Raw genomic sequence first — 27830 nt, forward strand, 5'->3', positions numbered from 1 at the left:
CACGTGTGTGCGCATGGCATCTGAACCAGGCCCCCACCGCAGCAGCAGAACCAGCCTGTCCTTCTTGGGGGAGACACTAATTTGGAGCAGCTTCTTTCCCCTCCTTACGCTCAGGGCTGACCACGAACCATGTCAAACAATATACAACTGAGAAGAATGCAAATAAACTTTGGTCTGCATAGCCCAGCAATGCATCTAGCCGCCCACTTGTGAGATACTAAACTGGTGTACACATGATACACAAAGAATGCTGGCTAGTTTCACCAATCCCTTCAGACAAAAAAAAAAAAAAAAAAAAAAAAAAAAAAGGGGGGGGGGGAGAAAACCTGATCCTTGTCTTTATATCAGTGAGGTTGGAGTTCTTGCTAATAAAGGAGCTTTTCCCATGATGCAGTGTGATAAGGATTGGCCTACATGTAGCCCAGCAAGCCACTGCCGATGTTTTCTTGATTAGGTGTCTTATCTTCAATTGAGCTGCATCTGATGAAGGTTGCTGACAGCGTAATGGCAGGGAAAGCATCCGACAGCTCTATAAAATGGCAGCTATGCTATGACATGTCAGCCAGGACCTGGTGGATGGTAAGTTGGTGTGATAACTTTTTTCTTCCCTTCCTGGAAGCTTTTTTTTTTTGCCTTTCTGAACTCCTCCTTCACTGTTGCAACGCACGTGCTGCAAAGTTCAGAGCGTGACAAGTTTCCAGCTCCAGCTCAGTGACTCCTCAGAGCTTCTCACCGTCAGCTAGATAGGGTTTCTCTGCTGCTGTAGTGCCATGGGCCTTCTTTGTAACACAGCAGCGAGGACAGTGTGGGATTTTTCCTTCTCCTTTTTCTTCTTCTTCCCCACTCTCTCTCTATTCTTTTTTTCTTTTTCTTTTTCTTTTTTGTTTTTTTGTGTGTGAAATGCAAATTTTGCAGTGCTTGCCAAGCTAGTTGGTGTGAGAATGTGGAGGTGGAAGCAGTCACGGGAAAAAAGAAAGCAGTCTTGTCATCACGCTCTTGGCTAATTGTTCTTGAGTTGGTCTTAAAAATAGAGCAATCTGCCTCTTTATTCTGTTTCCTCTGAATAATTATTTAGAAAGTGTATTGTATCATGTTGTGAGCAGCCTCCTAATCAGTATTCGATTGTCCCCCACACTTCCCCTTAATTTGGAGTCCTCCTCCCTTCCAATGAATGCAGTAACTGGAGCAACTACTGATTAATATGCCGCTTGTCATAATTAAATTTAGTTAATGAGGATATGCATATTCAGTCCATTTTTTCTTTGTTTGGATGAACATGGCTTTTTTGTTCATATTTATACAGCTGCAAATGAAAGCAGGGAAGTGGAAAAAAAAACCCTTACAGAGATCAGGGGAGGTAGACCCTGAGAGAGACAACTTTTTAATGTTGCCGGGAAAAGGAGCCCAAAACTTTATTTAACCTAAACAGTGGGGCTGGGAGCAAGTGTTTTGGGAACGAAAAGCTTTTCTCCTCAGCAGAGCTACACGAAGTTTTCTGCACATACTGATTTTGTTGCATGCGGACAATGGTCTCTTGTATGCAATAGCCATGCCATGAAAGGGACCTTCTGCTGGCTGGCATTCCATTATGAATATAAATTTCATTCTTGGGTTGCTTTGTCTGGTCATGTATTTTCACCCTTTTCATTCCTTCATTGATTGCCTTTGCTTGTTTGCCTGGATAATTATTATGCTTACTGCATGGGCTGCTTTTTCACAATTAGTACAGTGCTGAGACAATAGGCACTTTATTCTTGGGCGGTGGTTCTGGGGAGCACCAGTGGATAGCACGTCCCAGTGCCTGGACAAAAGGCAGCTTTCTGATTATAACTGCCTTCCTACACTGCTTTGCAACGACTTCATTATCTTTCCAAAGGTGGATGTTGCTATGTGCCTTCACTGAGGGTACCATACCTGAAGGGGGTATTTAATTTAAATTATGTTTGCTGCTTGTGATTGTTCTGTACTTCTTGCATACAGTGAAAGAGAATTTTTCTGTCTTTGCAACTTGTTGAACTATTGCGGTATGGGCATTCATGTAACTGTAAAAAGAACAGAGGAGAAAAGTAGATGATAAAAAGCTGTTCTGTGAATCTACTTTTTAGCTGGGAGTTATACTGTATAGTATTATGTTTAGATTCATGTTTAGCTCTTTATTCAAAATTTTTAATTGTAAGTGTGTACATTATTGAAAAGAACTTCTAAAGTGTCTGACAGATGTTTAGACACAGGCACTATGAAATGTTTGCGTAGCAGATTTCCTTAATATTGCATGTAGAAAGGCTTGGGTTTTTTTAAGGAGCATGTCTTAAGTTTGATAAAAGTTTCTTTAAGGATAGCTTTCAGTAAGCTGGCATTGCTTCCAAAGGGAAAAGAAAATCAATACTTTCACTCTGTGCAGTATTTTATCCTGAATGTTAATCTGTAAAATGCAGGTAATATAAATATTTACTGTCATGAGAGTGTATTTCATCCACACTTTAGAAAGGGAGTTTAAAAATGCTTTACTGTTAAGTATGGGTGAAAATCAAATAATATTTTAGCTGTGCATAATATTTTGCATCATATATTCTAATTTATAAAGTTGCAGTTGTAGAATCTAAAGTAAACCCATGTACAATGTGATTTTTTTTCTCAAAATAAGAAGTACCTTATGCTTCAGTGCCACAGTGTACAAAATATTACCACAGAGTTTATTGTATAATTATTTTTAGTAAATTTCTATCAGGAATATGCAGTAAAAGTAAAACCTTAAGACTTCTGAGAGAAAAAAAAAAAAAACAACAGGCAAAAATAAGCAGACGTCTTTAGTTTTCTGCTTCTGCTTTTCCTGAATGATTGTAAACATTGAATTGCAAATGCGTTGTGGGGAACAGGAAACAGCGTATTAAGATAGTTATTCATAGTTATAAAAAAGTTCATTAACAAATGCTATTATGACAGGCATCATTACAGAACTTGGTGTTTTTTTCATTACAGATAAGCTAGCTACTTTATAATTATTTTGCAGCATGGACGTTCAACATCATACTTAGTTTGAATGTTCTTAAAATAAGGGTTTCTTTTAATTTTTTTTTAAAGTAATTACATTAAAGCTATTGTTTGGAAAACAAAATTCTTTCTTTTTAAGTGGAATGAGTGTTTAGTAAGTTAAGTCTATGTTATTCACCTATGGTATTGCAGTACTACCATATTATACTTTCCTATCTTACTCTTTATTTCATTCATATTCTTTTACTTAACTACAATAATAAAAAAATCATTTGATAAGGAAAAAACAAACAAAGAGAAATTACACACTCTCCATCTGCGTTCTTTTTGATATGGACATAATGACTAGAACACAAGAGGGTAGAAGTTTTGCTGAGAAGGCAATAAGCAACGAAGCGCAAACAAAAGTAAACTATTAATATATTAAATAACAATAAATACATGGAGAATTGTTAAACAGTCTCAGTCTTTTAGATGGTGTTAATGTGACCATCTAGGTTCTGGATCATCTTATTTTTGCACTTAACTTTGTGGTGAGGGAAAGAACATATTCAGTGAGGAGACAGAACCTATAAATCAAGTGCTGTTCAGTACAGCTGGCAAATACTCTAGAAATTTTTATTGAAAAATCTCCATTTAAAAATTGAGGAGGAATGAGGATGAGCATGTTTGAGAGGATGGTACCCACAGAAACACTGGATATTTTTTACTGTCTCTTCATTCATGGCAAAGAACTAGTATGGTGGTTTGTGACTGACTACAGATTTAAAAATTCAGATCTCGGTAGGTATTTATAAAACTTTCTGGCATTGTTATTAGGCTGCGGGTTTTGGTTTGGGTTTTTTTGTGGGAATAGTTTCCAAATATTTACATCTCAGGCACCTATTGCAAGTTACTTTGTTAAATCTGTGCAGAAGTCTGAATATGTTTCTGGTTGTCAGATCGTTTGCATGCAAATCTACAGAGTGTAAATACACATTCTAAAAAAATTCTGCTGCTTAATCTCAACCCCCTATTTTTGTACACATATATACATGCATGTGCAGTACAGATAGAAAATCAAAAATTGTCTATTCAAAATTGTTGGAAAAAAGTATTGAAATCATAGGTTTGTGTTAAGAACAATCCAGACACAACCAGGAAGTTCTGATTTATTGCAAATACTGCACATTTCTTCTTGTTTAATGGCTTGATCTTATGATCAAAAACATCATAACCAAGTCTTGGAACAAAAAGTTCATCAATACAAAGTTTATTACTTTTCTATTCTACTCTACATTGTCTCTTTCGGAAAGAAGTATTTTTTAAAAAGAGAAATTTCTTGTAGTATTAAGGCTGTATTAATAGGCCATATAATCCCAACTGGAGGTAAAAATAATAACAATTTAGATACTATATTTCAGCGCTAAAAAAATTATTCCAATCCTAAATTTATTAGTAAAGCCAGGCTTTAATGTACTTTTTGATTTAACAAAAATGTTAATCACATTCCAAGGGAGTTGCAGTATGTCAATATTTTGCAGCAGAACATCTGTGCAGTTTTCTAATTTGGATTAAAATGATATTCATAACACAACAACTCCATCAGTGGTTCAGAGGTACAGCTTGTTAATGAATCCTTTGTTCTCAATAATGACTTTTAATTAAATGATTTAGAAACAAATGTCAGTATAACTGTGGACATATTGAACATGCTGTGCTTATTCATGGACCTAGAACACGATGTCTTAATTCTATAAGTTTCAGGGGGAGGAGTGGGTAAAAGGAAGGGGTAGCTCAGGGTTATGTTCATAAGCTGTTGTTCAGTTTTCCTTACTTACACAAAAATTCAAACAGTGTACATAACTTAGTGTAAGATCCCTCATTAACTGTGTAATCCTTATTCTAAATGATTAGCTGAAAGATGCCTCTTTTAAGACACACTGTAAACTATTCTGAGATGCTAGAAGTATTTTGGGTTTAGTTTTTGTTCAGGGCAGTCACGTTTCAGCCTGCAATAAATAACCAGCTCAAGTACTATTTATACTTAGTATGTCTCAGAATTGGATTGTTTAAAAGCAGAAAGGTCTGCCTGGGGAACTGTAAAACTTGAATGCCCATTAATTTCTAATGTTTGATGGTTTTTATTATGAAACAGGGGCATAACCTTCCTTCATTGAGGAAAAACCTAGAAGTAGCAGGGAACTTAAATGTTGACAATATGCACTAGTGTAGAATGAAGGTGCTGTTGTTCATGTTTAATTTTATTGCTGATTTTTTAAAAACGTGTCCTTTCAACCAAGAAAAAGATATCTGTATTCACAAACACATATTTTTCTAATTCCTCTGTGCCTTTTCCCTTTCAGTCCCTTGCATTTTGGCTATGTATTTCCAGTTAGGTGTGCTAACATGATGTGGTTTAGCAGCACCCTCTGAGTCAAACAAGTTTTTCTGCTAGTGCTTTGTACCTGTATGCAGCAAGCGTTCCACTCTGGGAGTCTGACAGTGCCTCCTTTTGTCTGCTCATTCTGGCAATGTTAACAGTTTTCTTATCAAGAAAGCTGTACATCAACAATGCCATAGACATACATTTGTGTGTATGTGTGCATGTGACTGCATGTCTAAATATATATGCACTCTGTTGGCTTAAGGCATAAGTTCACTGAAATCAGGACAAAACAACTATTTAGTTCGAAAGCATGCTTCTACAGCATGTAAATGCAGTTTTACTTTATATAACATGTCTGTAGTTTATACAACTCTAGCAGTCAAGACATAATTAACAATGGGGCTTCGTGAACCTGTTCAGTAACAGCTTTTCTTTGTAACTTACCTTAACTTGTGCTATGATGGAGGAAATGCATGTACCAATCAAGCTATGACACCTTCCTGTAGCTGAATCTTCTTTAGGACCTACAAAATCTTACCCAACTCACAATAAAGTTGCTTTTTCTGTTCTGAAGTTATCAGTCTGTTCTTTCAATTTCCTGTGTTTGCAAGATACCCATTTTCTTTGTGCCAAGCTTTTTGTATTATGCAAAAAAGGTAGTTTTCTAGCTGGAATTTAGGATAATTAGTCTCTGATATTGTTTGATGATTGTTGAGTCAAAATTCTGAAGAAATAAAGCTGAGTTTTCTACACTCTGATTGAAAGTTCTATTAAAACTGGAAGAAGTTTAAACTGCCAAGTTGTCCCATTTAACCAGTCATATTCCGTTTGCTCTAGCAGAGTTGTATTCGTTTGTTCTAACTACCTTTTTCAGGTTTTGGGGAGCTCAGCTTTTACAACACCTTTAAAATGACCTGTTAGTTAACCACAGAAGGGTATTCCACAAGTGTCTTTCACTGGAAATAACTAACTCTGCTGATTCCGTACCTCACATTAAAAGTTAACATAGTTTCATAAATGTCTGAGATTTACTGCAACAGCCTGGAAGGCTGACGAGGTTTGTATCCATCTCTGATACATCTCTGTAGACGTGCTGATGTTTCTTGAGCAGAGCTTGCTGCCTCAGCTTCCTAGCCACGGTATTGTCCTGTACATGTGTTTGCAAATCAAGGATTTCTCAGCTACGTCTTTGAGGATGCTGGGGGGTGATGGTAGTGTTTGTTTGTTTGTTTGTTTGTTTGTTTGTTTGTTTGTTTGCCTGCTGCCCACAATACCACTACGGTTCCTTATTTCATCAGCCATCGCTCTCACAGAGCAGCCTTCTCCCTTGCTTTAACAGCAGTCTGGGGCCCTGCTACACTAAGAAAGGAGAATATGCATATTCTGCATAAGTCTGCAGGTTATTTGGCCCGCCAATCACATTTATTTTTAAGTGCATTTTCATGGGTCTGATGTTAGACGAAGGCATGAAATGGATCTGACCCGAAGGCTGGCACCCATCCACCCAGCCCCGATGGCAGCTGCGCCAGCCACAGCACTGCCTTCTACCTTACACCTGGGCTTGAACCACAGCGCTGCAGGGCGACTGCGCAGTCATAAAGCTCAGGGAGTTTCTGCCCTTGGTATGGGTAATTAGCAAGTTCAAGTGGCAGGTGAGGACTCATGAGGCAGAATCTGAACTCAGCCATCTGCTGAACTTGAATTATTATTGAAGTCTTCAGTAGCCCTCTCAGTCGATTCCCACCAGCAGCACCGTGATGCCAGTGAGCTTTTCACCTTAACCCTATTTGTGATGCATCTGACTCCAATTTCATGCTGTGACTTGTCATAAAAATCTATTCTTTTCAACCAAACTAGTTACAAACCTGGAAATTATTCCAGAAGGGAAAGCACAAGTTTCATCTAAGGCTGGGAGTGCCTTAGGTAGGAAATATTAGCAAGAGAAGGGAAAAGAAGTTCTTTTATTCTTGCTCAGGTAAATTACGCTGTAGTTAACATTGCCGCCCAAATCATTGGTGCAAAAACTTACTAGAACAAAGTGAATGTGTTAATAGCAATGACATGTCAGTTCTGAATTACTAAATGTGGTTTTCCATTGTGCTGCTAGAATTATCTCAAGGTATCTCACTGACAAGTGATAGGATGGAATACAATCAATTGTTAGTGTTCTTTCACAAATTAATAAGCAAACTCATGTATCATTACTGACAGAAAATCTACACTGAGTAGCATATAACCATTCAGACTTCCAGTCCACCTAATTGCTTTATCAATGTCATTACCACGGCAGAAACTGTAGGGGGTTTTAAACTGAAACATCTTATTTATTCTTGGAGTGCATAATTTCATTTACATGGTATAATGCCTGGTATTTTTTATACAGTATTTGTAAATCTCTATATCACAAATGATACTGATGTGTAATTAGAAGATTCCTCATATCTAATGTGAAGATTGCGCGCTCGTTGACCAATTCTAGTGACTATTTTAATTTTTTTTATAAATTGTCAACAGCAAAAAAATGTCCATCCAGAAGTACCAAATGTGACAAGCATGGAAGGGAGAACGCTGATCTGTATTAGCTCTTATGCAGCATTCCAGGTAGAATGCCTGGTTTCATCTCGTTCCAATTTAAACTGCTGCATTTGATAAGACCCAGTGAAGACAGAACTGCAGCTCACCTGTTTCTGACAAAGATATCCTAATAAATATTTTTTCCAAAACATTTTGGAAGTCACACTTTTCCTTGAACTCTCAAATGAGTTTAATAACTTGACAGCCTTAGTAACGTTTGTTGTAGATGTCATATACAGGTATGTTTAGATTTGTTTCATTTTGTCAGCATATAAAATCAGATTTAGAGTCTTCTTTTTCTGCAGTAGTTTGCAACAAGAAAGTTGAAAAAGTACAGAAGAAAATCTGGAACATGCATTACTGACTATAAATAGAACAGATACATCAGTTTAATTTTTTTATATTTTTTTTTTTTACTTCATATATTGTTCCTAACATTAATTAGAACTGTTTAAACTGACCATTTGAAAGAAGTGAAAGGGAGGTTGTGTTCTGGAGGATATTCAGGTAGGCTTTCTTAATACATTCCACAACAGTGGTAGTGCCCTTTGGTGCATGTTTGTATACATCTGATGTCCTCAATAGGGAAGGAGGGAGTTGTAATAGTAGCACAGGGCTTGACACAAGGAAAGAAATTGTCCAGAATTATTTTGCTGCTCTTTGGTGTTGTCATTCAAGACATGGATGGTGATTTACCCGCCCTTTACTGTCCTGCACTCTACAGATTGATAAACAATTAACTCATTACTTTTATCTTTTAATCAGGATGTCTTGATACACAATGGTGAATGCATCAGAGCCTTTCTTTCCCTATCAGCGTCCTACATTTTTGCCAACAATAATGAGCTGTCACAGTGTGAGTTCTAGAGGCGAGATTAGTGCATGGAAGAATGAGTAAACCTGTACACTAGGAGCGTAATTAAATCAAGCAGAACATAATAACAAGCATGTTACAGCAGTTTGACATGAAACAGGGACAAACTTCAACAGGCTGCTGAACTGCATACGTACACAAAACTGTGCTTCACTGTTACACTTTAAAGATTAGCAGTCTTGGTGGTACCATGTTCATTACCGCCCAACTTTGCATAGCTTGATTTCCCTGAGCGCGCTCTTAATGCAGACCATGAAGCATAAGCCCAGTGCTCTGTTTTCCACACATGATGTTTTTTGGTGGCACACTGTTTATATCAGAGCAGCAGGAATTGCAACAGCACCGTTTTGGAAATTGGCCTGGAGTGTAACAGCAAGCAGGTATGGCTCTAAGGTACGTAATCTGCTTCTGCAGGAGGAGGGGAGAAGCTGGGTGACTGATACCTCTAAAAAAACCTACTCAGGTTTCTCCTGCATTCCAGGCAGCAGTGGAAGAGAGAAATTCAAGGTTAGCAGTGAGGCCCAGAGTGGTGATTGCTTTGTAAAGAAAAAATTCAATTATGTGAAATATTAGACCTGTCTCTCTGCCTTAGCTCTCCTCAATCTATTTAGGGATAGTTAGGAAAAAAAAATGAAACTTCTCAACAGATGCCTGGCTGCCTGGGTACAGAGAGGAAAACCATAATTTGTCTGTAATCCCTAATGCAAACAGTTGTTCATTAAGAAACAAAACTAATGTAATCTTGATGATTTGCTTGGATTTCTACTCTATCATGGTGTTTTGTACAGCTGGCAGGCTAATGTAATTTTACTTAGAAACCCAAAGCAATCTGGTACTCAGACAACACCATGTAGATTTAGGTAAATTTGGGGCTCAGATTAGCATAATACTAACTAATCATGAATATCATTTGCATTGATTAGAGTATTGGGGAAAGATTGTTTTTAAATAGGAGAAAATTGAAACAAAGATTAAGGGCAAGGGCTTACAAACCCAGTTTTGCTTTATGCAAGAATATAACAGATGATTTCTGCTATAATGCCTAATATTTTAACATGTAAGTATTAATTAGAGTATCAGCAAAAGATTGTTTCTAATTGGAAGAAAACTGAATAAGAGATTAAGGGCAGAGTTTATGAATCTGCTTTTGCTTGATGCCAGTGTGCAGCAGATGATTTCTCCTATAATGCCAAAAAGCTTAATCTGTAAAGGATAGGGTGGCTAACACACTACATAGTAGAGACACTACAAGGATTTTTTTTCCAAATTAGGCTTATTTCATGCTAACAGAAAATTAAATGTTGTATGAACATGTCCATGATATTGCTAACAAAATTAAACTAGTCAGGTAGAAAAAAATTACCTCTGAACACATACGCTGTGGTCTAAAATGGGACCGACCCTCATTGTTTTAGCATTTGGCATACCTGGCTTTTTAATAATTACAGTATTTCCAGGTTTATGAGTGCTTTCTTTTTTTTAAAAAAAAGAAGGTTGAATGTCTATGCTTTAGACTATGTAACAAATATATTCTAAGGCCCATCTATTTTAAAGCAATGATCCAGATATGCAACATCTCTCTTCCGCACATGGCTCTGGTCACTCAAAGCTTTAGGAGCAGATTTTATGGCTATTTTAAATATCAGATTAGGAAAATATTTATCAGGTATGCCTTAGCCAACAAATATTTTCAAGAGTTGCCTCTATGCTAATTATTAGTATTTATTACAGCAATACGGTGCTGTAGTGTTACTAAGGTATACAATTTCTTCAGTAGCACAAAAGACTTCTCAGCTAGACAGTGCAATTTCAAAGTAATGCCTTGTTAGTCACTGAAGTTAAAGTAAAACTGGTTTTACTGCGTGTAGTAGCAGGCCTAAATTGCAAGAGTGTTGGGATATTGTATAGTGGGGCAGTGTTTTGTGCATCCTTCGCATGCATTGCCTATTCTTATAGGACTGATAATTATGACATCTATTCATTTGGAGACATAGTCCAAAATCTAACTCAATCTTGCCTCTGGCTAGACTCTTGAACTTCTACTTCATTTGAGTTCTTTTTTGTCATCAGGCACTGAAAAACTATCAATACACTATCACACTCCATTCTTCTAAGGAAAAACCACATTTGCGTACATACTGTGCGTGCAAAGAGGGAAGGATGAGAAACAGGCAAAAGAGATTGTGTTGTGGAAGTAGGACTGAAGTAATCTTGGTCTTTCTCAAAGAAGCCTGAGAGGCTTTTTAGTGTTTTTATAGTAGGGACTGAAGGAACTTTGTGCTGCTGTCAGTGATTTGAACTTGTGCATAGGTATCTTCTGTGAGACAAAAATGCAAGGTCAACAACAGCAGCCTGGCAGCTCGAAAGATCTTTTAGCCTTCTCATGTGTCAGGGCATGGGGTAGCATCGAAGGACATCCTTCAGTGTAATGTGACTACTTTATGAAAAGCAGTGAGATGAGTTTAGTAAGGTCTCAAGCCACTGAGGAAGTATTCAGGCTACATTCTGAAAGCATTTTCATTTTCTCAGGTCTGCTGCTTCTCAGGCTTAAGTAGTGTGCACTGCAGTAGGTTAATTTTGCCTTCCAAACAGTGCCTTGTGAGAAATCCAGCATGTCAGCCCATTCAATCATTTGTGGATGTGTTTGTAAGTACCACAGAGTGCTGAGATATTTAGTGGCTTTTCACAGCCACTTTCACAGGAAGCCTATATTGATGTCGCTGGCATTTAATTTTAAGTGAACCTTCTTTTGCATGATGATCTACCGTATCAGAGAAATCGAATGTTGTCTGGTGAAATTCAATACATGAATATTTCCCAAAAGCATAACTGAATAAGGAAAGGATAAGTATGTTTAATAATGTCATGTAACAGTAGGGCTTGTATTTGACAATCTCCCTGCTCCTGCAGACAGCCCACACATACTGATTTTTACAGTACTTTAATGATGAGGGCAAATATTCAAGGAAATATCCTTTTCAGCAGGAAGAATGATAAGACTCTGTCATTTAAGGGCAAGAATGCTTGAATACATCTCCTAAGCTCTTTGACTGAAAAGAGAATATGCAATTCTGTCATCAGAGAAAACAGGAAAGGAATCCACAGTTTTAAGTACACCTATAGAATATTGCCCTAAGTAGTCGTTATAGGAATATCCACAGTATGCATGGCCACATAGTGTAAAAGGCTTTGAAAATAATCAAACTGTCACTGAATAAGAAGCAGGTTAATTTGTCATGTGATGAGCTCTGTATCTTGTACTGATGTTTCTTAGACCAATTTATATGGACTGTATCCCTCTACCCAGTGTTGCAGTGTGTGGTACAGATGCACTCCATAGCTGAAGCACAGCAACATGCCCTCTAGCCAAAAATCTGGGCACTATTGCTGAATCTAAATTCATTAGCAGTCCTGCTTTGTGCTGAATCCTCCTGCCAGGCAGGACAAATGTTGTAAAACGTCTTTCCTTAACCACTAATAAATGCATACAGCACAATAATTATGAAAGCTTCCCCACCTAAACAAAAAAATAACATGTAAAGCAGCTGAAGAAGCAGAGGCACAGGAAGGAGCTCTAAGTTCCTCAAGTACCCCAGAAAGAACAAGATAGGAAATTTGATTTAATCAGACTTTAATGTCAATGTATTGTGGACAAAACTGCACAGTAAGAAGCACTGGACCTCTTACACTGAACAGAAAACATAATTTGTTTTAAAAAAGAAAAGTTCCAAAAACACTCCAAGGTCGTGGTCTTATGAGACCTGTCCCTATCGTTGGGATCTATCTATGTCTGTGCTGAGTACACAGGAGAACAACACTAGAAAATACAGCGGTTAACAATTGTAAAATGCTTACTTTGCCATAAATGTTAGCATATAGATTTTGCAAGTATTTTTACACAGGTTGTGTATTGTAAATTGATTTTCCCATCTAAATTTCCCAAGATTCAAGTATTTTCTACTTCACATCAGTGAAAAATCAACATTTTCCCTTTTTTGTTTATTTATTCCTCAGGACTGGGAAGGAGGAGGGGAAAAGAGCAGAGAGGCAGAGAGAAGATAGCTCACAGATGGACTCACAGTGACTTGTATGTTAGAATCATAGCCAGGAAAACATATGACAAAGATTAAATTTCCTACTCTGCCATTTCCCATACCTGAAGTAGATAAAAAGTCATTGAATTCAGTATTATTTTTTTCTGCACATGTGCAAGAGTTTTAAGTGGGATCAGAGATGCACGCCAAGTTATTTACCAACTTGAAAAAATGGAGTGTAGGAGATAAGCCTTTCATCTGAGTGAAGGAGAACGAAGGCTGGAAGTTGGGTGTCCCACACTGATGATGTACGCTAGCCATCAAGCTGCTGCTGCGGCTCCTTTTCTTCCCCGCCCCCTTCCCCCCCTTTCTCATTTCATGAAAAATTACATTCTGCCTCTATTTCTGGTTAGCGTTTAATTTAAGTTAATTTCAATTAAGCTAATAATAAAGTTAATTTTCTGTTGAAAGTTTTGATTTTTATTAATTTGGGTTTTTTGAGAAAAATCCTGCTGCAGCAAGAATAACCAGCTAACTCAAATCTGTGCTTGGATGAGAAGTGTGTGAAGTCTTTTGTCACTGAGTGAATTTTTACATTGAAAATATTTACAGTATCAAGTTGAAGAGCAGAGTTCTCACCTTTAAAAATATCTCAGCTGGTCACAGTTAGATCTGAAAATGCTTGTGAAGGCGTAGCACAATTTTTAAGAAGTTGAATTCCTCCTGTCATAGTGTTTAAGAACAGTGGATACAAAGCAGTAAGAGATGTGGTCAGACAACCACAAGCAACTTTTATAAGCATTTTAGGAAGTTACAGCTCCTCACCTGGAAGTTGTATACTGAGTTTTGATGCAGTACTGGTCTTGATGTGTGGGCTGGTTTTGGCAGCGCAGCACGATTTGTTGCTTTACTCCAAGCCATTGCTGGAATGAAACTAGAGTTAGTGCATCCTAATACACAGTGTTTTGAACTAGGACTTAATAATTCACTGCACGTAACACACTGGTATATTCAGTCTTCTTTTGAAGGGTAATGGGATTGGCTCTCTCCAAATGTAAGTTTCAGTATAATAATTGCCTGAAACAAATAATAAATCTTGTTTGAAAAAACTCAGGTGAAGGAACATTTTGAGAAAGGGATAGTATTTATGGCTTTACTTTCCAGGAGTTCTTAGCTCTGTTCATTTTATTCTCAAGATGTAATTGAGAATAAATGATGCTTATAAATCAACAAGCCAGGCAATCCCACAGTGATAATCCAATAACAGCGATCGCCACAGCTCCTACAACTTCACCTGATGATTTTTCTTGGAGACAGGCCAGGCACAAAGTTGCACCAAAAGCGTTGCTTTGGCTCGTTCTTGGCGACACACAGGCAGGGATTTATCTGGTGGAAAGAGCTTCCTGTAGTGTAGAAGTCCACATCTGAGCAAGTGGCCGTAGGCTCCCTGTATGGTTAATAGCTACTAGATCAGTGGAGTTTGGAGAGGGATTTCTTCATTTAGCAGTTTAGCTGAAGCAAGTTAGATGAACAGGTTTTGTCTTGCCTGCAGTTCAGCTGGTGGTTGTCCTTTTGCTCTGTCGAGCTACCTTCGTCTTAAGTATCATTTCATATCATTTTTGTTGGCTATCTGGAAAGAAACTGCACGATAACTTCGGTAAAACTTCCTCAGAAATCTCTGCGTCTCTTTAGAGTAATGTTACTTTTGGTCTGGCTATTAATATATTCTTAAGAAATTGATTTACTGAGCTGCCTACTGATTAGTTTACATGGGCACTGCACTGAGGAAGGTTTTTATGGAAAGTAGATTATTTTGTCTTCAGGAATGTTTGCTCAAGGGAACAAGGTAGTCTTTGTGCACGTTACTTTTATTGAAGATCTGAATTATGCTTTTTAGTCACATCCTATGTCCAACTGCAGCTGTTTCACTGCCTAACTGCGTTGTATGTTCTTACAGTGTCCCATGTTGTACAGAGTTGAGGTATATGAGAGAAAGAGTATTTTAAAACTGTATTATTGCATTACAGAACAGACCTCAGGAATTCAGTTTTGCAAGAAACTTGAGACCTTAATAAAATAGCATACTTTGAACTGCCTCCAAGCCAGTTTGCCCTCATCAAACAGGGAGTGAAAAACTTCCTGTAGGGAAGACTGTTTTTTGGGAGTACTTCAGGAACTTACTTCTCTAATTTACCTGAAACTTGAACTAACAACCAGGTGAGTAGCATCATATGTTTCAAAGGCAAAGACAGTTTGCTCTCCATTTCCAGCTCATGCACAGGTCATCAGGAGTAATGAAAAATAAGAAATTTTCCTTAAGATTGTGAAATCACCACTAAGGGTTTAGAATATAAATAAAAATATGTTATTTTGCAAACCTTGATTTTTAAATGGTACTCAGTGTTACAGTGTTTCATATTCTTGTGTCTGTGAATTTAATCTGACACAATTAGTCCCTTGGAGGTAAGACGCAATGAAATAAAAAAGGTTTATATTGAGTGAAATTCTAGGAGCAGAGCTTCATTAACCAAGACACAGTAAGAGAAAATTAGGATTTAATGTCCTCTCAAAAAATTCTACCCTCCTCAGAGATCAGGGAAAGGCATACAAGGCCAATTTAAATCAAAGCTTTAGAGAACAGAGATTAACAGATAAGGGAACAAATATGCTAAAGGTTTTCTGTGGATAGCTAAATAATGAAGAACACTTGGAGAATATTCACACAGAGCCCCAAATAAAGCAGAACAAGACCTAATGTGCAGTAAGTTTTGTCAAGAGAACATCCTGAACACTTATGCAGTTTTTTTTCTGTTTTATTATGGCTGACCCGGGCAGGAGCAAAGTGCTAAGACATAGGCTCTGTGTCTCAGCTTCTTTGAAATATCTTAAACAAAGGAATAATTTACTTCACATCAAACACAAAATCCTGCAGGCATCTCTGTAGGAAAATTTCTGAATGTAACTGTTCAGTTTTCAAATAAGCAGTCTCTCTGGACAACAGGAGGATAGCATGTGAGAAATTACTTCTGTAATGTTACAGATACTGACCAACCCAGCTGGTCAGCTTTAGCTTCCTTCAGGAAATGATGATGAAAAATTTCCAATTGAAACTTGTGGCTTTTCAATACAGGAGATATTGAAGAACTAACAAAGGAATTTGATCCGAAAGAGAGAGGCTGCAGAAGGTCTGTAAAATATGGTGGTTACTAGATAGCTAGATTTGATAACTAGATTTGCTGGTGACATTGTGTGTTTAGGCAAGACTATAACCACAACATTTTGAGGAGAGCTGGCTTCCTACTCTATAGTAGTATAGTGAGTTGAAGGTAAATACCTTCAGGTGATCCACATTTGTATGGTTTTCAAAGGCATTGCAACATCAATCCATACCACCTAGTAGGGAAAAGTCAGAATCCGCCTTATCATCCCATACAGCCTCTGCCTGAAAGTTAAATGTGTTATTATCTGTGTAAATAGTAAACAGTATAATAATTACTGCTTTAGTGCTGAAAAACTAATTAAAATGTCATATTAATTTGATTTGCTCTATCTGCTGCCATTATTGGACTGAACTCTTCTGCCTTTTGGCAAGTAGTGTAATACCCCTCACTTTCAAGGGCTGTTCTTTGTGCCTCTCCCAGAGCAGAAACTGTCTTCAAGTAATTTTTTGGAAAATAAAAGGAGATGAAAATGTGGACACTGTGTTCTGTTACTGCTTGAGATTACTTTCTCATTCTGCAATGACCAAAGCTAGCACGGTACACTTGGTTATACAACTGTTTTTTAAAACATGATAAAATTATTTGACTGACCTTCATTACCATGTATTGAAAATCCAGCAAAAATAAAATTCCTAGTCCACCAAGATACTAATCATAATAATCAAGCTTTATCCCTGCTGTAAAAGCTTGGTCATGAAGCCTATTTACTTATTTGTGCTTAGAATAAGATTCTTCTTATTCTAAGCTCTCCTTCTTTTGACTGCTTATAAAGGATCCTGTTGACAATGGGCAGTTGAACGCACATAATCACACATGCTATTCCAGATAGATGCTCGTTTTCTGAGAAACTCTTTCAAGTTGGCAACTTGTCAGGTCTCTTTTAAAATTATTTTTGAGTGAAAACTTGTGCTCTGGTGTTCTGTGCACCAAAAGTCCCTGTAAGTCCTTTTCATATTATCTCTGGTTATTCTTAGCGCTCACTCACAGCCGGAGCTGTTCATAATCGTCTCATGACTGGCACTAAGGAGGATTTCACTTTTTTTTCCCCCCCTAACCCTCTAAGTCTTTAAGTCTGCAGGGAGGAAAGCAAGAGCTGCTCTGGCCAGAGAAGCACTGGCTGCTGCTCTCCCTGTGTCCCCATATCACAAATGACACAGCCACAGGAGAGTATGTCAGTTAAAAGAAGAGATTAAAAGGACTGGGATTACTTAAGTTGGCAGGCAGATCAGTGAGAGCATATATAACAAAAACGTAAATGGTACAAGCTGTAAAGAAGGAAATTGACTTACACTCACTGGCAGTGGACTAGATGATTGTTGTACACCCCTTTCAGCTGAACCATTCTACTCTGTTCTATTATACAGAACTAAAGTGGCGCTCAGTGAGGTGGGATACATTCATAGGAGATACATATAAATAGTGTTTGGCATGCTATGCGATTAACCGATGGAACTCATTGTTAAAGGGTATTATTTGACAAATAGTCACTTGAGCTTACTGAACTTGCTGGGTTTAACATTGAAATGAGCAATAAAATACAAAATGAGCAGCAAGCCTTCAGTTCAGAAAAGTTTCTTTATATTACTGTCATACAGTTTAGGTACATTATAGTTCTGTGAAACTGTGTTTGTGGGCAGGAAGAGGTTCCTTTTGCAAATGGATATTATGTTCATCCCTTTATTTGTCTGTTCTGCTCTTACAATTCTGGTTTTCTATATTTTGCTTTGTTTTTAACAAGCGACCATGTCCTACTCTTTTTGCTAACTCTTTTGCTAGCTAGATTTGCACTAACAGTTCTCTCATCTTTCAAGCGATTAGTGAAAGTGAGACACATTTCTCTGAAGCCTAAATATATAAGAAAAAAAGCATATAACTTAGCAAGACAAACAAAAATTGTTAACAATTTGAAAAGTAGGATAGCCTTGAAGATCTTATGTTAAATGCTGGAAAAATCAGGGTTTTGTATTGCAACTAATCAAACCTAAACTACATCCTAAGTCAAAGCTGGCAAAATGCTGATCTTCTAGCTATATAATTCAGAATTAAATCTGATTAAATCAGTATAGTTATGTCAGGGCCAATGTCTTACAAAGAACTAAAGGCAGCTCCTACTATTATACGAAGCATACTGCACCAATGTATATGTCAGAGATAGAGTGTTTCAGAGTACTGTGCCCTGAGGAAAAATGGTCCTGTAGCTCTGAGGAAGAAGAATGACACCCAAAGGCCCAAAGTGCCACGTTCTGTTTAAGCAGACCTCCTCTGCTAGAAAAGTATTTCGGTATGTCTGCATCTTGTTTGTTTCAAGTATGAAATGTAGATTTACTGTTTTCATGGAAGGATGGGTTGGCTGTGTGGCAGGATACAGCAGAGACTGGGAAGAGCTGGGGAAGAGCACTGAAACTATGAAAAACAGGATGCTGACTATGCCGTGTTTGTCTGATGTGATGGCACCACATAGTTTCTTACCATTTCATGAAAAGCAGAGGCTTGGATTCTGTTTCCTTGCTGTGCACGTAGCCTGTAAAACTTCAAATGGAATGGCAAATATTTCTTCCCAGCAACGTTTGATGCAGACGGTATGTTTCGGTCTCAGTACTGCAAGAGGAGTATGTGAGAAGCTGTTTCAGGATGCTGCCCTGGGGCTGGCAGCAGAATTAGGCTGGGGTGTGCTAGCCCACTGTCTACTCACTGTATGCAGCATAAGCAGTGACCCACTCTGGCAGTTCAGCAGCAGGACTGGTCACATCTGCTGTCAGAATGGTTCTGCATCTAATGTGTATTATCCTTATTTGTCTAGAGTTCTCTTCTCTGAGCAATTTCTGCCTCTTCTATAATTGTTCATGGGAAAATTTCATAAAATTGAGTTTGGGGTTACACTGTAAAATTCCACAGTCCCAGTCCCTCACGCACAGAAAGAGAAGGGCATTTTGGTTTAAATCATGTTTGTTTCTTCTTCTGCTTTATATGTGCACTGTGCCACTTCTTGTCTAACCCAGGTAATTAATAAGGGCCCTCTTATTCTAATACCTAATTGCCCGCGAAAAGGGAAGTTTATTATTCCCCTCAAAGGAGAGGCTTGATATTCAAAGAGAAATTCCAGTTTTATAACTTCTGCCCTTTCCTGAAGAGTGAAAATTAGGGAGAATTTATTTTATTAAATACAAAGAAAAATCTGAGAATTCAACTACTGTAGCCATCACTGCCCCTCTAGAGAAAAAGCTTCTATTCATATATGTAGCAAAAAGAAAGCTGAAAGCAACAAAGACAGTATTGACTCTGTTGTATCAAGTGTTGTCAGTTCAGGTATCTGCTGTCTTATTCCAGGGCCCTTCTGATTTTATCACAGACATTATCTTATTTTTTGGAGTAATGTTTTTTATCAGCATGCTAGATGGGATGTAATTATCTTGTCCTTTTTCTCTGCACAGCAGCACAAGCATATTGTTATTGTGTACATACATACGAATGAACTGCAGATTGTTTTCTTAAATATTAGGAATGACTCTACATGTGTATTTTTGCTTAGCAACTAGCAAAGGGACAACCTAAAGCATACACAGATAAACAAAAAACAGGCCGTGTTTCAGATGTTCATTTTATTAAATAACATAGAGAGCATAGCAGAGTTTTTGGAACACAACAGACTGTGAAAGCAAATAGGCTCTTATAGACTATTGGCAGCAACTTCTTTGATAGAGGAAAAACATATGTTTGCACAGCTTATGTCATGTGTAGCTTTTTTATCTATAGAAGAGATACAGGTTAGGTAACAGTAACAGGAGTTTGAATATGGCAGTTTGTCAAAATTTCTCAACTTAGATTTCCCTTAGATCCTGCAGATTCAGAAAGCATCTCACAGTTGATTCCTTTGTAGTAGAGCTGCCAACCGATTTCTGATGTAGCACCATTGTGCTAAGACTTGTAGTGATCCTGCAAAGTCTACTCCAAACAAGCATCGTGGCTCAGTAATGGCAGCTTACAATCCCTTCCTGCTCATTCATTTTGAACACTTTTGTGCATCTTGGCACTGAGGTGATCGGTCTCAACTTCACCATGCCTCTGAAGCCATCATGACCTAGAGCACCAACAGTCAGAAAAGGTATGTAAAAGTCACTCACCTCTGGTGCACACGTAGAAAACTGTCAGAACTCCTACAGGCAGAAGAAGCAATTTCTCCAAGGCAAAGTTAGAGAAAAACATGCTGCGATGCCTATGGTGGTATAAGAGGAACAAGTATGGCTTGAGGATGAAAGAGGATCCATAAGAAGAGAAAGCCCTGTTCAATGACCCAGGAAGTTTCTCTCAGCCCTGTTTCCCTAGTAATCTTTCTGCAACGAAACCTCTTTTTAACCCAGATGTATGGATTTTTAACAGTATTGCCCAGAGCTTCAGGGAAACAGCCATTTGTTCCTCACTTATTTTCTGGGTTTTTTCTCTGCTGATGAGATTATACTCAGTAACCTACCCTGGTCCAAGGAGGGGATCAATATACTCTGTTTAACAGTAAACTTATTTGTTTGCTGTAGGTGAAATACCGTGAAGTCCTCATCTAGTGGTAAGAACTAAGTGATGCTTTATAGCTACTAGTTCTGGTTGGGAAACATAAAAAATGAATGTTATTCTTTGTTAATCTCTGTGAAACATAAAAAATTGCCCTTGTGTTTCTAGGCAGAGAGAACAGAACTTGGGCCTTCCAAGAATTCTGTCTTTGGGCTGGTTGTCAAGTTACAAAAATTTGTTTGTGTTGAAACAACCATACTTTAGCATTGATAATCTGTGATCTTTGGTAGGATGACTGGTAAAATATCACTAGGGTAAAAATGCATTTGTTTTGCATTTTCTGCCCAGCAGGGGCAAGGTAGGGAGGAACTGTTCCCAGTCTTGACCACCAAATCTCCCTGAATGTGACCAACACAAAATCTTTGACTGAAGTTAATTCAAATAGTTACAGAGTTGCCAATCCTACGACCTATAAATGGAAATTCTTTCAAGTTTAAGGCAGTAGGAACTTCAAGGAACACTGAAGATTTCAAGATTCGTAGTTAATATTGGCACAGTTCAGAATACAGTAAGCAAGCACTTGCATCTGGCAGCACTAAGAACAGCAGTTATAAGCTGTTGCTCTAGCATACCAAAATGTGCCACTGGTTGAAAAAGGTATTAACTAAGGCAGCAGCTTCTGCAGTTGCCTCAAAAGTGTAGAAATACAATCTAAAATTACAGGCTGCTGACTGGTTGCCATACTGTCCTTCTAGACTTTTTTCCTGATTAATTTCTGTGCAAGGCAAGCCAGGAACTGCTGTTGTAATTAGGAGCTAAGAGTCAATCATTGCAACGTACACAGAGGCAGTATCTTCCCTCAGTGCAGCTGGGTTAGGTGGTTGCCTGAGAGACTCTCCAGCCTCAGGGACTATGATAAACTCGCAGTACTGACTTCTGAAGAATTACAAGACTCCAAAAAATGGCAATATGAGAGATTTTCTTCAAGTGTGCTTGTTTGGCTGTGTTTAATGCACCTACAGAACTGCAGGACCATTGTTTGGACCACGTTCTGTATCATGCTTCCTACTTAATGCCTTCTTCCATTTCATCAAGCAGGCCTTGACCTCACTCTCTGTGTCCTATGTGAATTTATACATGGCTGTTTCTTTCCTTCCCCCAACCATATAATTTCAGCACTGCTGGGGACATTGCCCTGCAACTTCTCAGTCTCCCTCCTGCTTCCCAGATTCCTCCCATTTCTTGTCTTCATCCTTCTTACCCACCTCCTACACTGATCTCTTCGTGCTCTCTCTTCCAGGTCTCTGTTTCCTGGCCTGCTGTGGCCAGGGTCCTTCTTCACACCTCTTCCTGCTGTTAAGTCATCATACACCACCCAGGTTCCCATCAAGAAAGCTATATGCCAAGTGGCTGTCCTTTTCCATCAGTGCAGCTTTGCTTCAGCCACATCAAAACCAACAGAGAGTTAGAGACAATTCTATGCAGCTGAGTTGCTGCTTAGATGTATAGCCGGTGATATGAAGTTGAGGCTACACATAACAAGCACAAAACTTCATGACTGAATGTATAAAGCTATAATTAATTTTTATTTAACACCTTTTCGCAATTACAATAAAAGTACAAGCTGGCAGGTACATTGCATCTGCTAAACAGTGAGGAATCAGAGAGGTTTTTTTTGGTGGGTTACTTGGGACTGATCCAAGACAGAAGGAAGACATTAAGGAATGGTCAGGGTCCAAAAGCCTTTGGAAAAGCTGGAAAAAAATGTTTGGCCAGGAAGTTAAAGAAAACATTTGTGCAGGGTAAATGAAATAAGCTTGACAGGGAAGGAGAATGGGACAAATAGGTCTCTTGGCTATTTTGCCAAGCTCATAACTTAAAGTTACAAACATACTTTTGGGTTTTTGCTCATAGCCTTTGTACCCCAGATATGGTAGCTGAATTGCTACATTATTTTTCCACTGAGAGGGAATCAGAAGTAAGAGTTTCATCTTTCCCTCTGTAAGAACAAATGCCTGGGTTTTGGCTGACACAGAGCACAAGATATTAAACGAAGCTCCTGCCAATTTAATCAGATATGGAAAGAACATAATTTGACTGCTGTAAAACAAAATAACATAACACCATAGATTCTGTCTGGAGATGTCCTCTTGCTATACCCCTCCGCTATTTGTTTTGGTTTCCCATTATCCTGTTTCTCAGAGGAATGCTTTGCAGCAATGGTTGTATCCAGCCTTCCTGTGTTAGTTACAGAATGCTCCCTATTTTGAACCACAATTGTCAGACATACAGCTGCAAAAACTGTCTTGTGGTTGAACTGTAGGAAAAAAGGTATCTGAGGAAAGCAAAAATATTTCCATTTTAAATAGAAAAGCCTTCTACTTGTGGTTTAGTCAGTTCTGCCTAGATGTTAAAAATTTAAGGCCATTACCCAAAAGTGAAATAATTTTTTTTTATATATCTCACGCAACTTCTCCTCAAGTCACTCACTTAGTCTGTGTTAGTGGTCCTATGTGTGTGATGTCTTCTGTAAAATACTAAGAAGGCTGCAAAATCTGGGTTGCTTCTAGAAATTGCGTTTCACTCCTCATTTGTGAATAATCTGTGTTTATGTGAATAGTTATGCTTCTGTGTCTTCCCTGAAAGGCCCAGAGGCTTACCAATAGTAGAATGATATGGAATTCATCATAATAAAAGACTCAACATGATTTTCTTATAGTAGGCTACATCTTTCATAGTGTATTTAAACAAAATTATCTTTGAAAAATCCAGACAAGCAGATTTTTACAAGTAGTGAACTACAAATATTGTTTAAGTGTTGTCATGGTTGTCTTAGTTGTCTGCTTCTTAAAGATTTACTCCTAGAAACTGATCTGAGTTTAAGAGTTAAAAGAAATACTACTACTAAAAAAAAAACCAACCTCTTTGCTTTTCATATAAAAAAAACCCAACACCAAACCCTCAACTAGTAAGTAAAGTAGTAAACACTCATAAATAAAAAAGATGCTTGCAAACACTGCGTGAATGAGTCACTGAGTCATCTTGTCATAGTTCTTTCAAGTAAATGGTGTATCCTTGACACAAGATGGTGGCATCTCTAAAAACTGTGGTGGTTTGACTTTTTATAATACTGCAGTACTTGTTCTGTGTCAGTATAATAAATTGTGTCAGCAATAAAGCCTTTGACTCTTTAACAGATGTCATTTGTTACCTGCTTACACACACACAGAACTGAAGCTGCAGGTATTTTGAACATGACTGTGTATTAAGGAAACAAGTAAATCTTTGGACTTGATCTGCTTTTTTTGTTTTTTCCCTGTGTTTCATGGACAGTCATATTTGCCTAGAAATCACTCTGCTATTTCCAGCTTCTAGCAACAGTTTTGGACCTTTCTGAAATCACTCTGCAGGCAATTCTATTTGACCAGTTTGTTGGTATAATCTTGGTATATCAGTAGATCAAACTAACAGTCCCCTTCTTTCTTCAACCAATGTGGCAAACCGTTAGATGAAAATACTGCCAAGGATCAGATATGTCTGTGTTTGTGGTTGCAACAGATTGCTGTTCCCAGAGCTGGTGCACAGCCGAGACCTCTGCAGGGGATGGGCAGGCTGTCAGGAGGAGGAGAGGCACACATGCCTGTGGATGCAACAGGCTCCTCTTCATTTCACAATGCAGTGCTCACCAGGGCTTATATCCCTGCAGATTGCGGACTTACACTTCTTTCTAAAGACACACAGCTAAGACCAGTCCAGACTGGCTGAAGCTATGTGTGTGTGTGCATACACATGCAGAAATGAGCACAAACACATATGAACACATAAGTGGACTAATAACCTTATGAAGTGGCTAACAACAAGTACTCTGGAAAAAAAAAATTAAAAAGAGAACAATAAAAAAGATGTCTGTGTGTAACTGTATGCAAAATAATATCACAAAACTAGGGTACTAGAGATCTTTCTCCACTCTTTTGGGATAGGACTGCTAAGCACCAGGTACATCTCTGTACAGTAAGACATTCACTTCATGCGTTTTGAGACCTAGCACAGATTTCAGTCTGCCTGTTGTATTTATAATGAAATGTCAAGTAAATTTGAAGGGAACAGTTCTTTCTCTTGTGAGGTTTTATAGCACCTTAAGATCTTAAACTATGACAAAATACGCTCCAGCCAGCTCAGAATAGAAAGATGCCAGAATTAATTTAATACATTTCAGCCAAAGAGTAATCCAACTAGCTGGTGGTTATGTCTCTAATTTCATATGTGGCAGGGTTAAGGCCTTTGCAGCAGTTCTTAGTACCCCTTGTCCTGCCTGATGGAGTAGTGGCATAAGCTAGCCTCAGCCATACACTCCTTGTATGTATAGTATCATGTACAGTGAAACGAGGGAGAGAAAGAGGTGTTAGCAATTAATGTCTAATCTACATCACATGGTGACACCTGTAGGATGAAAAAAATCTGCAGAAAGTCAGTGTTCTCTAAGTAATTAAGTTACTTCATCTGCAAGGCAAACCTGTTTATATTTGTGATTATTAGTCACTCCATCTTTGAACATTATTAGTTAGTTACATACATTCCTTCTGACCCCATTCAATTAGGAATTGCACAGGAATTGTATTACTGGCTTAACTCTCTACTGGGAGATTTAACAAAATCCCACTGTGATTCAGGGCAGGTGTGCCAATACTACACTACAATTCTTTCCCAATGCCCAGCAATGAGGGGATTTCTGAAGGCGCTTATGGCAGATGGCTATTGCTCTGCCCTGCAACTCTTAAGCAGCCAACTTGTCCTGTGAAACCATAGGCATCTGAGTCTTCAGGAATAACTCAAACCAGCAGAAATTCTTTTTCATCCTCCTGAGGCTCAGCAGCTACCCTATGCGGGTCTGAGCCACTGTCCAGACTGAGCATTTGAACATCTGTGTCATCCAAGAGCTGGCTTTACAGAGATCTATCTCTCTCTGGAAAGAAAAGTATATATGTGTGTGTATGTATGTTTGTATAGGTACATGTATATATACAAATACATATATATATACACGTATATGTACACACATAGATGCATCCATGTGTGTACATGTACATACACGGATGTATATCTATATATGTGTCTGCACATGAGAGAGAGGAAGAGCTTGTTTCTAAATTCCTGTTTGTGATTAAATGTACAATGCCTGTGCTGATCCTTTAAGTTCTTTTCATAAAGATGTACAACCCAACTTGAATGAAGGAACAGAGCTTGCCTTTGTGCATTATGCTCTGTTTGGAGAAACACTCCTGTGTCTGTTGCTTGTTATATTCAGCTGCTCAGAGTTTTTTACATGCCATAAAATACAGACTTCTGATCCTTGCCACACTGCTTGTGAAAATTTTGTTTACTAAGTGAGATCTTTGGGAGGATGATAATTAAGTACTCTTGCATGTTTGCTGCCTAGTTTAATTACTGCACATTTGCTTAAGTGAGTCCAGGTGATTTGTTTCTTGCCATCTAATTCTCATTAAGAACTGAATAACTAATTGGAACCTCCCGGTTTTTTTCATTCAGTTTATGTTTTCTGAACTTGTGTAAAGGGGCAAGAGGGAGGGAAGGAACCTGGAGCTGGGAGAGATCCAGGTACCCCAGCTGTGCTGTCCGGCAATCAATCACAGAATGGCAGATTCAGTGAGGCTGGAAGGGACAGTGGATCCCTCAAGGCAGGCTCAGTCATGGGCTCAGACTGGGCTGCTCAAGACTTCACGCAGTCAGGATGTGAGACCCTCCAAGTGCAGGAGACAGCCCAGCCTCCCTGGGCCCCAGCCCCACTGCTGGGCTGACCTTACAGGGAAAAGTCTTCTCCTCATATCCAGCCTGAGCCTCTCATGTTGCAGCTTGTGCTGCTGCCTCCTGCCACCACTGCTGTGATGAACCCAGCTGCATCTCCTCCACCCCTGCTGTTGGTGCCAGGTGTGATGTTGGGTGCTTCTGAAGCTGTCCCTTCTCCTGGCTGAACCAGCCCCCATCCCACAGCCTCTCCTGGCTGAACAAGGGCTCCAGTCTCACCATCTGGGTGGCCTCTGCACACCTCCAGCTAGTTTGTGGGTGTCCTTTCCCTATTGTGCAGACAAAAAAAAGACATAGACCATCCTATTGAAACCATCACCTTGTCTTCATTTTGTTTAACTCCTCTCATATGCTTTAAAAGCATGCTATGTTGTGTCTTTTTCTCTATTATCTGTTTCATGTGTATATGTTTGTTAGTGTTTCCTCAAATCTTGCCCATCTGTAAGCGACGAAAAATTCATCTGTAGCAATCAGCTGGGCAGAAGTGTTGCAGGACTTAATGCACAGATTTTGGTTCTGCAGTTTCATAAATCTGGAAAATTTAGGCAGATTCAGAGGTCTCTGAAGAAGAATATGTATTTTTTCTCTTTTGATTCTGTCTGCCATTTCCTAGATATTTCCTCCCTTCATCTTTTTGTTTAATTCCTCCGGAGATTGTTCCTTTGAACATCTCCTTGCAAGCATTCATTCTGCCTCTGTGTTTGCCATGGGAGCAATTTGCCTGTACTCTAAGTCTCATGCTGCAAGCAAGGTCCTGAGGGTGATTAAAGTGTGGTCATGAGGGCAAAGGATAAGTTGAAAAAAGAAAGGAGGGTCATAAATGAGCCAGTGACTAAATGCAGAAGGTTTTTTTCATAATGTCTCTATACATATATGCACAAATTTCACATTTATTTTTTCAGAGGGAAAAAAAAAAAAAAAGCAGCCAAAACATCAAGTATATGGTAGGCAGTTCAGGTTCTGGTGTATCCAAGAACTGTTTGATTATATAATTACAGTTTATCGGGGTGTTGTTTTCCACCAGAGAAATCGCAAACAAGAAGTAATGCATTAGCATACTGCAGGTAAAAGCAACAGGACAGATTGTGCTTCAGGGAGGGTGTTAACTGTGGTAAGAAGAGGAAACAGGCTTTAGATCTTTCAATAGAAAGAGCAAAATAAAGCTGACACAGTCTTCCCTCTCCCAGAAAGAAGTTGACATAGCTTCCCCATGTTGGTACTCCCCGTGTTCATTAAATGGGAACCATCAGGATGCTTCTCTAGTCATCTGTGTGGGAACTGAGAAAGCTGGAAGGAAAACAAGCCAACACCTTCTCTGTCAAGGGGCCTTAGAGCCTCCTGTTTTCATGGTCTTCACTTAGAGATGCTACGCAACTGTAGTATCAGTGAAAACTAATGGGAACTGTGGATGCTTCGGTAACAGGTAAAGTGGTAGAGGTAAA

General features: G+C 38.6%; 1 protein-coding gene across 7 annotated transcripts in view; it reads left to right on the plus strand.

Annotated features, from left to right (window-relative positions):
- Positions 1 to 427: 427 nt before the first annotated feature.
- Positions 428 to 27830, plus strand: part of NFIB (nuclear factor I B) — a 274440-nt gene continuing 247037 nt past the window's right edge. For 2 of the 7 annotated variants that reach the window (XM_040580926.1, XM_040580928.1), the window contains exon 1: positions 467 to 579. In XM_040580926.1, the coding sequence (XP_040436860.1) occupies positions 484 to 579 (96 nt within the window). In that variant the 5' untranslated portion in view covers positions 467 to 483. Of the gene's footprint in view, positions 580 to 27830 lie in introns of all 7 variants that reach the window. The other 5 variants (XM_040580931.1, XM_040580932.1, XM_040580933.1 and 2 more) reach the window with 3 other exon arrangements.

This window comes from Falco naumanni, chromosome Z (genome assembly GCF_017639655.2).
Source record: "Falco naumanni isolate bFalNau1 chromosome Z, bFalNau1.pat, whole genome shotgun sequence".
In the NCBI taxonomy this organism is placed as follows: domain Eukaryota; kingdom Metazoa; phylum Chordata; class Aves; order Falconiformes; family Falconidae; genus Falco; species Falco naumanni.